We start from the raw sequence: 12,787 nt of genomic DNA, 5'->3' as shown, positions 1-12,787 counted from the left end.
ATCGAGACCATTTATTTCCTTTTTAAACTGAATTGTTTGTTTCCTTATTGAGGTCTAGGAGTTCTTCATGTATTCTGGATACAAGTTCTTAAACACACATATGATCTGCAAATATTTTCTCCCAATCTATGTTTTGTCTTTTCATTCTCTTAACAGTATCTTTCAAAGAACAGAAGTCTTTCCTTTTGACTAAGTCCAATTCATCAACTCTTTTAGAGATCATGTTTTTGGTGTCATATCTAAGAAATCTTACCTTGCCGAAGTTACAAATGTTTGCTCTTGTGTTTTCTTCTGGTTGTTTATGGTTTAGGCTTTACATCTAGATCTATGATTCATTTCAAATTAACTTTTGTATGCTGGGGACACCTAGCCTGGAGTTCATTAAAATAATGGTTTCTAATCATTCTGGCACTGTCACTGAAGACAGCGTGCTTTCAACAGTAAATTGCCTCTGCACCTTTGCTGAAAGTCAGGTGTCTTTTGTGGGTCTATTTTTGCACTCCATTCTGTCCTGTATATTTATTGCTGTGTCTTTTGGACAGTGCCTCAAAATTCCTGGAAACCATATCCTCCAACCTTCTTCCTTCTCTCAGTTCTTGTGGCTATCCCAGGTCCTTTGCATCTTCATATATATTTAGAATTATTTGTTAAAGCAGGTGCAATGATGCATGCCTATAATCCCAGCAGCTCACGAGGCTGAGGCAAGAGGATCTCAAGTTCAAAGCCAGCCTCAGCAACTTATCAAGATCCTGTCTCAAAATAAAATTTTAAAAAAAGGACTGGAGACATGGCTCAGTGGTTAAGCACCCCTGGGTTCAATCCCTGGTACAAAAAAAAAAAAAAGATAAGAAAATCATTTGCCAAGGTCTGGCCAAAAAAATGCTGGGATTTTGGTCCTGATCCTGTTGGAGCTGTGGATCAGTGTGGGAGAACCAGCATCTTAGCACCAGAGAGACTTCTGACTCAAGCCTCAGGTCCTCTTCCATGTCACCCATCAGCATTGGGCTTTTAGAGAGCACACATCTTTCTTATTGTTGTTAGATTTATCCTCAATCATTTCTCTTTTCTCCTTTTTCTTTTGCTATTGCAAATGTATTTTATTTCAATTTCTGATCATTTTGCTATATATAAAAATATACTTGCTTTTTTTCCTTTTTTCTTTCCACACATCACAATTGATTTTTGTATATTAATCTTATGTACTTCAACCTTGCTGAACTCACTTAGTGGTTCCTGTGTCTACTTTGCGGATTCCATCCAATTTTCTGCACAGTGCAAGGACAGGTTGTGGGTTCCTTTCCAACCCGGACGCCTTTGATTTCCTCTTCTCTTTCCTCAGGTATCCAGTGCAAGGTTGGACATCCCAGTTTTGTTGCCCGTCTCAGGGAAATGCTCCGTCTTCCACATCTGGAGTGCTGCCCCCTTCACCAGGAATAGATATTGGGTTTTATCAAGTGCTTTTCCCTCATCTATTGAAATAATCCTGTAGTTTTCCTCTTTTAGCCTATTAATATCATAAATTGTATTGAATGATTTTCAAAAGAGAAACCAACTTTGCTGTCCTAAGGTCAATCCCTCTAGGTTATGATGTATTACCCTTTTCATATAATGCTGAATTTGATAGGCTAATTAAGTTTTAGATCTATATTCATGAAATTACTGGTTTATGATATTTTTCTTACAATGTCTTTACCAGGGTTTTTATTGGAGGCGGGGGATGCTGGGGATCAACCCAGGGCCTTGTGCATGCAATGCAAGCACTCCGCCAAATGAGCTACATCCCCAGCTCCGGGGTTGTTTTTGTTTTGTTTTGTTTTGTTTTAAATCAGGGGAAGGCAGACTTCATTTAACAAGTTGAGAAGTATTCTCCAAGTCCAATTTTTTAGAAAAGTTTGTTGAACTGCCATTATTTTTTCCCTAAATGTATAGCAGAATTCAGCAGGGAAGCTATCCTGCCTAGAATTTTCTTTATGAGAAGGTTTTTACCTATAAATGTGATTTCTGTAATAGACAGGACTATTCAAGTTACCCATTTCTTCTTGAGTGAGCTTTGGTGGTTTGAGTTTTCCAAGGAACTTGTCCATTTCATCTACACCACAGAGTTCACTGCTACATAGAAAAGCACCCTTTTTATGCAGCCTGCAGAATCTGCAGCCACCCCATGTCGGTGGTCTGTCTCCTCCTTTCCCATCAGTCCCACTAGAGGCTTATCGTTTTTACTGATTCTCTCAGAGATCCAGCTTTTGATTTCATGGATTTTTCTTAGGAATGTTCTCCTTGTTTCATGGACTCCCTTTCCATTCCTTACTGTGCTTGCTTCTTCCTCTGGGTCTAATTTGCCCACGTTCTTCTTGTTTCCTGAGGTGGAAGCTCCCCAACAGATGACTGAAGACTGGCCTAGGTGAGGTGAGCAGGGCCTCACTCCCCCAGTACACCTGGAAGCTCGCAGGCCACGAGCAGAGCCGTGCTTGCTGCTGCCCCTCAAGAGCCAGCCTGGAGAGCTGCACAGCATGGCCACGGGATGTGCTTGTCAGGGGTGCCCTGAAGGAACCGTGGCTGACAAAGCCCGAAGTCTCCTGCCCTTAACAATGTGGCCTCTGTGGTGCTTTCTGGAAGCTTAACCTTCGACACAAGTCTGTAAACAATTCAACCACATGCTATTAATAGAGCCTGTTTTCAAAAGAAACAAAAATACATGTAAAATAGGAATAAATGTAACCACAAAATTCATTTCCGCTAGGAGAAATCAGCTACCAGCACCAGTGTGTCGTGGGATTAGTTATATAATCACAGATCTTAAATAAGGTGATTTCTCCAGCACACAGGAAAGCCAGAGAGAGACTGCTCAAGAAAACTCTGGGAAGGCTGGAGGGAAGCTGGCTGCTCAGGCAGCCTCGGTTCCTCCTGAAGAGCCCACAACAGAGGCAGTCAGAGCCAGAAACATTCTCCAGAAACTCCTAATTTTCTGTCAAAATCACTATAACGTTCTCCCTTAAGTTGAGTGTTAAAGTCATAAATCTTTTGGCATGTGTTCAGAAAGCAATTGACTTTTCCAGAAAATCTGTCTTTCTAACCAAAAACTTCTGAAACTTTGCTAGCTATAAATGGAAACTTAATGCCACTTATGAACTTGAACTCTATCAAGGACAGGAAACTGGTGGAACGTCCCTGGCACAGGGACTTAGTGGTGAGACCCTTGGAACTGAGGGAAAAGGGCCATCGCAGTCCTCAGTATTTACAAATCAGCTAAAACTAGGCCCTTTTGAAAAAGGCGTGTACAAAACAAAATAGAAGACATCCTGTCAGAAACAGACTTCATCACAAGAAGCTATGAAAAATCAAAACCAACTTGGGACTGTGGACTCCCATTTTAGACTTAAGCAGTTCAGTGTAAACTGGAAGCCCCAACTGCGTTTACATATGCTTTTCTCGGGATCTGAAGTAACATACAGCTTCTTCAGAGCAAAGAGGGGAATATTATCAGCCCCTTAAAAAGAAAACTGCTCCGAGTGTGATAATAAAGCTCCGTGTACCACACCAAGCAGCAAGGAGAGCCGGCTGTAGATGACCTACCCTGTGGGACCGCAGGATCATCTCACGGCTCTAGGAGGATTCCTCCAAGACACCAGGAGAAGGAATACCAGCAGCCCCTTCAGCAGCACCAGCCGTGCCACCTGAGGTCAGGACGTAGAGGCCTGGGCCACCCACCCAGCCCTCCTGGCCACCTGCAGCTATCCAGGCAGGAGTCTGAGACTTATTCTAGGGGGAAAAGTGAACCAAGGAGGCCCAAGACTTGGGAGAGGGCGTGGAGGAAGGCCACGGCAAGGTGGGTCTCCCTGAGGGCCTGCAGTCCTTGCCAGGGACCTCAGGGTGACCACCCCACAGGCACAAGCCTCCCAGCCCTGCCAGCGGGCATGTGGCTTGCTCTTCACCCATCACCAGTGATCTAAGCAGTCTCCAATGTGGAAACCAAATTCCAAGAGACAGCCAGGCAGCCCTTGATGCACACCTGGGACGAGCTCCAAGATGGTTCCAGAACTGACAGGGAGACCAGCTGGGGCTGCAGCTCAGGGGCAGAGCATTCCCAGCCCAGGGAGGCCCTGGGTTTGATCCTCAGCCCACATAAAGAACAACAAAATAAAGGTACTGTGTCCATCTATAACTAAAGAATAGTCTTAAAAAAGAATTGGAGGGTACAGAGAGAGAGGGAAAGGAAGGAAGAGAGGGAGAAAAAGAAACCAGATATTAAGAAACAAGGAAAACCAGATATTTAAAAACAAATTTTTAAATTTCTAGGTAAAAATTTAAAAATAATAGTCAAAGTAGAGACAAAACAAAAAAATTCAGTGGAAAGTTTAGAAGATTTAGAAGTCAGAAAAATAGGTTTTGGGAGGGGGAACACTCTACCACTAAGCACAGCCCAGCCCCAGGCTGGCTGGCGCAACTGGACCGGGACGGCCTCTCCAGGACCCAGCTCTCCTCCGTCGGGCCCCTCAGACAGCTTCTAGGCACCGGCTTCATCCTTCATCCTTCATCCATTCAGCCCCCACAGCTGGGCTAGAAACTAGCCCTGGGCGCTTCTGCCACCCGGGTCAGACCAGCTCAGATTCAAGAAGGAAGCAGAGAGGCTCTGGATGGGGACAGCGATGGACAGCGGGAGAGCTGAGCCGCTTCTGTGCTGGACCCCACCCTCCTTCCCCTGAATCCCAGGAGGCTGTCTCCCTCCACAGTCCTGGAGCACCACTTGGACTGCAGGACTTGCCCAGCTGAAGGCAGCTGCCTCAGCCAGCCCTTCTGCACACCAGGAGTCTGGGCTGGGTGACCGCTATGTCCCTTCATGCTGAGACACTTCACACTGAAGGCCCTGCTTCCTCTCGTGGCTGGACAGGTAGTCCACACACAGGCACATATGTGACGTCTCCCTGCACACGGTGGCCTCCCCAGCATGCATGTAACAGGAACCCCCAGACCCAATGATCATAGAAATGAACTTTTTTCTTTTCTTGAAGTACTGGGGGTTGAACCCAGGGGCACTCTGCCACTGAGCTACATTCCCAGCTCTATCTTAATCTTGATTTTAAGACAGGGTCTCCCAAAGTTGCTCAGGCTGGCCTCCAACTTACAGTCCTCCAGGATAAAGCCTCCTGCTGGGGTGACAGGTAAGCACCACTGGACTGCATTAAAATAGGTGTCTGGCCAGGCGACTAGGGAGACCGAGACAGGAGGCTCACAAGTTCAAATCCAGCCTCAGCAATGGCAAGGCAAGGCACTAAGCAACTCAGTGAGACCCTGTCTCTAAATAAAATACAAAATAGGGCTGGGGATATGGCTCAGTGCTTAGTGCCCCTGAGTTCAATCCCTGGTACCCTCCCCCAAAAAAGGTGTGTTTGAAGCAAATCCTACACATCTTCCATTGGCACAGCCCTACTGTCCTTGAGCTGCAGACAGCAGCAGACACACACCACTCTGCAAAAGTGGGCTGAGAACCGTCAGGAGTTCAGGAGGAAAACTGAAAACACAAAGGCATTGGGAGACAGATGCCCCTAAGCCAATTCTGCACACCTGGTGACACGGAAAGTGGGGAAGTTGCTGGGGGCAGCCCTCTGCTGAGGAGGCCGCTGCCCGGGCCTCCTTTCCCATTCGGCACTCCTGGCCTTTGACCTTCATGAAACCTTGTACGATGAAACCTGAGTGCCCAGGCTCCACCCTCCGGCCCCTTCCAGTCTCCACAAGCCCTGCAGCTGTGCCGTGACCTGGCGCTGACCAGGGGTGTCTGGTGGTGGGGAGGGAGCTACAAAAACCTGCTCTGAGAATAAAGCAACCTTCCTGGACCTGAGTGGCTCTGAGGCTCAAATCACAGCTCAGCACTTCCCAAACCCAGTGGAAAGTTCCTCAGCGTCAATTGATAAAACAAGAGCAATAGCAGGTCTTCTCATTTACTGTGGGACACCCTGTCGCCCCAACAGGCCATTCCCATCAGCAGAGAGCATTCATATCCTCCTAAGAGGAGGAAACTGGGACTCAGAGAAGGCAGGCAGATTGCTTGAAGTCACACGGCAAATGACTGCAGCAGTGAAGCCAGGTCTATCCAATCCTGGAAGACGAACAAGGTCTTCAGGTAGGGGGACCTGTGGCTTAAGGTCCACCAGTCCCTGGAACTGCATGAGGCACAGTTGTGTGACCAAAGGAACTGTGTGCCCTTCCCACCCCCTGCCTGAAGTGAGGGACACCAGGGGCAGATCTCCAACTCACGGGAGATTCCAGTCTAAAAAGCTGAAAGCATCCCATGACAAGAATACACAGCTCCACACACCCCCAGGCAGTTCCATTTGTTATATTTTATAGTCATCAGTTACCTCTGCACATTCGAGGAAACATCTGTATGGCTCTTTAGTTTTAATTTATGCACATGTTCGTGTGCCTCTTGGTACAAATGGAAACTGAGTAAACACTAAGAGGAGGAAAGCCCCGGGAGCCAGAGTCAGGCGGGGGCCGCCAGCCCAGAGCTGGACTCTGCCCTCTGTGGTGCCCTTCCTGCAGTGGCTGCAATAAGGGAACAGGGTGGGATAGGCATGGGCCATGTGCAGTTTCCAGAGGCACCCCTAGGACAAGGAGAGGCCAGCTCTCTACAGGACAACCTGAGCCCCTGCCAGGCGCCTTTGGGGCTGTTCCTGACAGGGAGGGGCTGGGCACGCTTCCCAGGTAGCCACCTGCACATGCCTCCTGAGGGCGCCCCACAATGCCCATTCTTCCTGAGACCCCTGCTGAATGGTCCACACGACCTGATCCTTAATTCCATCTGTCCAAGGTGCCCACATGTGCTTGCCCTGTCTTATTTCCCAGTGTGGGCTGCAATCCTAGGGGCCAACTACCAGCTTCCTCTAAATGCAGTCCAGGTGGCAGGAGCAGGTCTGACATCTGGGGAAAGGTCACAGACCTGGGTTTGACCCTCCTGCCTCCAGCTGCAGTGGGGGACTCACAGCCAGGCTTGCCACTGCGAAACGGCATCTGTAAAGGAGGTGAGCAATTTGTAAAGGCGCCTGAGACTCTGGACAGATGCGAGTTTCGTTTCGTTTCTTCTCTCTTCTTTTCTTTAAAAGAGTATATTAAAGTGAGTAGAGCAAGCAGGGAAAACAGGCAGATTCCAAGGTTAGCTCTGCTAACAGAATGAGAGCCTGGTCCTAGGAGAGCACACCTGGGACTCAGCTCCGGGAGCTGAGCGCTGCCCCAATGACACACCTCCTGAAACAGCATGCCACCAGCAACACCCGCCACCAACCACGGACCCAGAGGTGTGTGTGCATGTGCGTGGATGTGAGTGCGCATGCATCCCTGCACACGTGCACATGCACCTGTCTGCATACCTGTATCTGTGCACCCACGTGTGTGCTCATGCACATGTGAGACACCGACATGAACACCATAGCGTTTTCAATCTGACTCTCAGGAGCCCTCTTCTGAGGTCCCTGGTTTAAACTGAATTTGACTCTGTGTGCTTCATTTTGAGAGAACCAGCAAAGACAGCTCCAGCTCCGCTCTTCCCCAGGCCTAAAGCCTAAGCAAGAATCACACTGGCTCAGGGTCTAGATGGACTTCGAAGTCGCATGCTTCAAAAGCAAATGTTTATCAGCCAGGTGCAGTGGCACACGCCTGTAATCCCAGAGTCTCAGGAAGCCGAGGCAGGAGGATCACAGGTTCAAAGCCGACCTCAGCGACTGAGCAAAAGACCCTGTTTCAAAATAAAAAGGGCTGGAGATGTGGTTCAGTAGTAAAGCATCCCTGGATTCAATCCTGGGACCCGAAAAAAATGTTTATTATTGTATTGTTGCAAAATCAATGATTCTGAGAGCTTCATTAGGGTAGGTTGATTAGAAGAGTCTGGATATAACTGAGAATCCTGATTGCAGGGTTTTAAGGACCTTAAAAATGGTCCAGAGATAGTCTGCATCTCAACTTCTCCATGAGTGATTTATCAGTCAATCAATGCATCTTTATGAACAGACATCAGGCATAGCCTTCCCACATGACCTGTTCTGGTGGAACCCCTCAACTGTCCCACGCATCACTGACCACATGCTGCGGAGGCCCAAGGGCCCATGAGAAGGCACGGTCTTCCCTGGGCACTTCTAAATTCTTCCCTTTCTTTTCCCACCCCAGCCTTACCCACTCCAGAATTTTAAGTTTTGAGTCCACTGAGAAAGTGCTGCCTCAGATCTGCTGGCTTCTACACATCCACGGAAGGTCTCCTTGGTCTGGGGAAACACCAGATTCTAACCCACACATCAGGAAAAATGCAAATCTGACCTGCTCATCAAATGCCGGTCTCCTCAACTTCCCCCGTCCTCCCCGTCTATCCCCTGCATCACGACTCGCCACTTCCTCCTGCTCACACTGTGGTCCTTCCCAGAGCTGTGTTTTCTCCTGGACTCGACCTGCCGTTTAGGGTTTTATCCCCCAAGCATTATGGGAGGCAAGTAAGTGGTTCACAGGTTAATTTGGTTCAAATATGTTATGCTACCTGTTGGTCAAGTTGTTCCCCAAGATTCTTATGTTGAAATCTAACTCCAGTACCTCAACAGGTGAGGTCCCTGCAGAGGTGATCAGTAAAGGTCATACCAGGTAGTATGCCCCTGATCCAACAGGACCATGTCCTTATAAGAGGGGGATTTGGACAATGTGGAGACCACAAGCCCAGGCACCCCAGACCACTGGATAGAACCTCCCCCACGCTTCAGGGGACCCCAGCCTCCAGGGGCCAGACCATGAGACAGGTGTGCACAGCCAGGACAGTCAGGGGTGGCCTCTGACTTCTGACTACATCCTCCAAACACTGGTGGCTCCAGGGCTCCTGGGGAGCACACTGCATGGGTTCCACGGAGCTTCTGTGCTCTCGTCTCCTGGGACACAGAAAGAGCCACATCCCTGGAATTGTGTGTGGTGAAGTGGCCACTGCTGCACTCAGAGGGAGAATTAGACTGTCACGTTAACGTGTTTATTAAGCTCCCAGTCACTTCCGTCCTCTAAAAGACCCCCTCGAGGTTCCCCCTCCTTGGGCTGGATCATGTAGAGATGTGCACGGTGTGAACTTGTGAGAACTGTGCTGCCCGGGCTCAGGGCATCTTGGCCTCAGTGTTTCGGAACAGGGTGTAGGGAGCCAGCCTGGCGCCGGGAAACCCAAGGGCAAGAGTGCATACAGGAGCACTGGGAAGAACACGCTGGCAATAACGCAAAGTGCTCAGGGGACGTTTACAAGTCCCTCTCTCTCTGGCTCCACTCTGCCCTGAAAGAAAAGTGGAGGAACTGCACCAGGGGAACCTGAACCCATGGCTCTAAATGAGCAGGAGTCCAGTGAATGTCCTCTCTCCCCTCCACCCGCCCCTGCTCTGAAGCACGAAGACCAATGGGAGAAACATGCACACAAGGAAAGCCTCTTCAGCCTGTGCTTACTCCCAGGCTCAGGGCTGGCCTTAGGCTGTAAGCTTGCACAACTGAAGTCACAGGCTGCTCACCACTGCCCAGCAACTGGGGCCCCCCTTCCAATTCCACGGGGACATTCAGTCGCCAACTGTTCCTGTTTAAGGGAAAACAGCCTCAGACTCACATTTCCACATTCGAGTAAAAGCCATCGGCTTCATGTGTGCTTTGTGGCACATATTGTTGTGTGCAAACATGTGTAAGCACACAAAAAGGCAACTCTTAGGAAAGGGAGACTTCAGAGGCAGAAAATGGCTTATATTTTATTCCCAAAACCTATCTTTGAACCAGAGAGCCAGTAACTCTATCCATAATTGGTGCCTTTACGTTAAACTTTCATTGTGATAGAGTCAGTTTAAAACAAACCAATCAGGGCTCACGAGAACAAAACAATGGCTTCAACCTAAGAGATTTCCATGCAACTGTAGTTTCAGAATATGCCATGTTCCAATCCAGCTGCTTCAAACTAAACATTTTATTCATTCCTGTCTTTGTTGTTTTAGAGATGAAAAGAATGCTACACTTTTCTAAGAAAATCTTTCCAAAAGTTAAAAAAGAAAATTATTGAAGTCTGCCAATCAATATATTAAGGCAGTGAATATGCCACACGACATCATGCTTTGAGGGCCACATTTTATCAACACAGCTCATGAAGTTGCTTAAAGCTTCACTCTTTAGAAATGGAACAGCATATTTTGGTAAAGTTAGCTTTTCAACATCTGTCCTTTATTATCAGAGGTACCAATATCCAGATGACAACAGTGCTCTGAGTGCCTTGAAAGTTACATCCGCTCCTCAGCCCATCTTAAATCATCATTTAAGTTTCACTTACAAGCAACATTCCTATTTTATGCAAGACAGTTGTTTATTCTAAAATGCAGATTCTGATTTCATAAATATGTTCCAAGTCAGAAAAATACCTAAAACTAGTATGCACAGCAAATTCATGTTAAATAACATGTTTTCTGGCCTAATTTTAAATCTAGCACCATAACATGCAAACATGAATAAAATTACTTTTTCAAATCACTTAACCTTTTAACAAACTGTTTGTCATCCTGCCTGGGGGTCAATGCATCCCGTTAAAAATGCAATAGTTCTTTCTAATTATGGTATGCTTGAAATTCTATACTTTAATGCCCTTTAAATAATTGTTGATCTTATTTTTAAAACTGTATCTTGGCCAAAAAAAATTAGAGGCAAGACCTCAGTATTTTTGACGTATTTGGGCGCGTGGTTCTCAGAAGCTGGTCCCATCCCCTCTCCCTGCTCTTGAGGGAGATGAAAACTTTCATCGCTGGCAGACGCGGGTCAAGGTTCACGCTCCAGCCGCAGGGGAACCACCAGCGGAGCAGTCCGCTCGGATCGGATCGGATCGGCGTGAAGTCGAGACGAGTCTGGGATTCCAAGCCAGCCCCGGAGAAGGCAGGGCTTTGAATCCCGGCGTGTCGCCGCGCCGGCCTGGGTGCGAGCGGAATCCTCCGTGGGGAAAGTAGTAAGTGGCTTCGCAGCCCAGCCCTCGGCGACGATGGCTGCGCCTTTTAAACGCGCACAGCAGCGGGCCCACTGAACCGAAGGGCGAGAGCCCCCTGCAATGCCACCGACGAAAATCGCTCGAACAAAGCCATCTCGGGAAGCTGCGCGCACTGGAACAAGGTTTTGTGACCGGTCGCCGCCAGCGAGCAAAGCCGACCACCCAGCGCCGTGGAGCAACTCAACATCAGGGCGGAGCAGAACCCCCTCTTCTCCGCAGGCAAAGCACTCTCCTTCCCCCGACCCCGACCCCGCCGCGTCCCCCCGGGCGGCCGGCCCCTCCCCCGACCCAGCCCGCCCCGCACACAATGGCGCCCCCCGAGCTCCCGCCACCAGTCCCCGCGCCCGCCGCGCCGCCCGGTCCGCGCACAAAGGAGGGCGCGCGGGGCCGGGGACGCGCCAGGTGCTCCTGCGCGCCTCGCGGGCCGCGCGGGGCCGGGGACGCGGGCCGGGCCCGGCCGGGCTGGGGGCACTTACTTTCTCAATGGTCCCGGGGAGCAGGCGCTCCAGCAGCCTGCAGAGGACCACCCCATCCTTCAGCGACGCCTGCAAAAAGCCCTCCGGGTCGGAGATGGTTTTCTTGGGCGACTCTAGCACCCCCAGGGTGATGAGCCACGTAACGGTCTGCTCGGCGGAATTCATCGCTGCGGCGGCTCGGGCAGGGCGCAGGGAGGGGGCCCGCGCGCGCCGTTCACCTCGGAGCGGCGGCCCGGCCCGCGGCAGCCCCCGCCCCCGCCGCCTCCGCGCCCATGGGGCGCTGGGCGCCGGCGATTGGCTCGGCCGGCCCAGCAGGTCCGGCTCGGCTCCGCTCGCTCCGCGCGCCCTGGCCCGCTGTCAAGTGCCTTTTCATTAGATGCTCAGGAACCTGCGGGCGCCGGGCGCCGCCCCCGCCGCCGCCCCCCGGCCGCGGCCGCCGTCGCCCGATGACATCACCGCCGGGAGAAGAAAGACGCGGCCGCCCGCCCGCGCGCGCCCCGCGCAGCCCCGCGCAGCTCCGCGCCAGGCCCGGGCGCACGGCGCAGGCTGCGCGCGCCCCACGCTCACCTGCGCAGCCCGGCCGCGCCGCCTAGCAGCCGCGCCCGCCAGGGACTCTGCGCCCTTTGTTTATATTCCGAGCAAGAGGTTTGCATTATTAAGTACTTCCCAGAATGCTCTTTTTATTTCTGCCAGTCTTATTTCGGGGTGGGGGCGGTACTGAAAGCCAGACGTTTGTGTCTCGCTACCTTGCAAGCCAGTAATGACGGAGCCAAATGCTAATTAAATCTGTAACCAGATGGGTCTAATTTGGGCAGGAATTGATTTTCCTGAGGCGCTGCGAGCCCTGAGGGACGTGGGCGCCAGAGCGCGGCACAGCGGGCTGCTCGAGGGCCCCCTGCCGGGGGGTGGTGGACGCGGCGGAGACCTCAGCTGGCGGAAGCGGGTGGCTCGGCCAGCTGGGGCCATCGGCCAGAAGCCTTGCGTGGCTCCGCATTAAATTGGTGGTGACGTTTCAAAGCCTGTTGGAGCAAGGTCAAGAAAATAGCACAGCCTAAGTGGGTCTGGGCGCAGCGCGAGGAAGGAGAGCGGCGCAGTTAGACCGACCGGCGCTTGGTGGCGTCCTGCGCTGGAGCCCGGCAGCCAACGCAGACCCCACAGAACTCGGGCGTCCGACTGTCGCGTGACGCGCAAGCTTCTTCCAACAACTAGTGACCTTACTCCTGTGTGAAGAAGGACGGAGACCCCCTCAAAGGACGTGTATTTCCGTTTACACCAACCACCGGCCCCGCGCCTTCGCCTTGGC

At 50.8% G+C, this 12,787-nt stretch overlaps 1 protein-coding gene across 3 annotated transcripts in view; it reads right to left on the bottom strand.

Moving 5' to 3' along the window:
* The window catches only part of Arhgef7 (Rho guanine nucleotide exchange factor 7), a 129,365-nt gene extending 117,701 nt beyond the window's left edge, over positions 1–11,664 (bottom strand). For all 3 annotated transcript variants that reach the window (XR_011707432.1, XM_027938833.3, XM_071611648.1), the window contains exon 1: positions 11,485–11,664. Coding sequence is in view for 2 of the 3 variants with exons in the window: in XM_027938833.3 (XP_027794634.2) it covers positions 11,485–11,649 (165 nt within the window). In the remaining variant the exon portion in view is untranslated. The remainder of the gene's footprint in view (positions 1–11,484) is intronic.
* Positions 11,665–12,787: the final 1,123 nt, after the last annotated feature.

The sequence above is a fragment of the Marmota flaviventris genome, chromosome 4 (genome assembly GCF_047511675.1).
Source record: "Marmota flaviventris isolate mMarFla1 chromosome 4, mMarFla1.hap1, whole genome shotgun sequence".
Taxonomy (NCBI): domain Eukaryota; kingdom Metazoa; phylum Chordata; class Mammalia; order Rodentia; family Sciuridae; genus Marmota; species Marmota flaviventris.
Note: the sequence above shows the minus strand (reverse complement) of the source record. Positions and strands in the feature narration are given on the sequence as shown.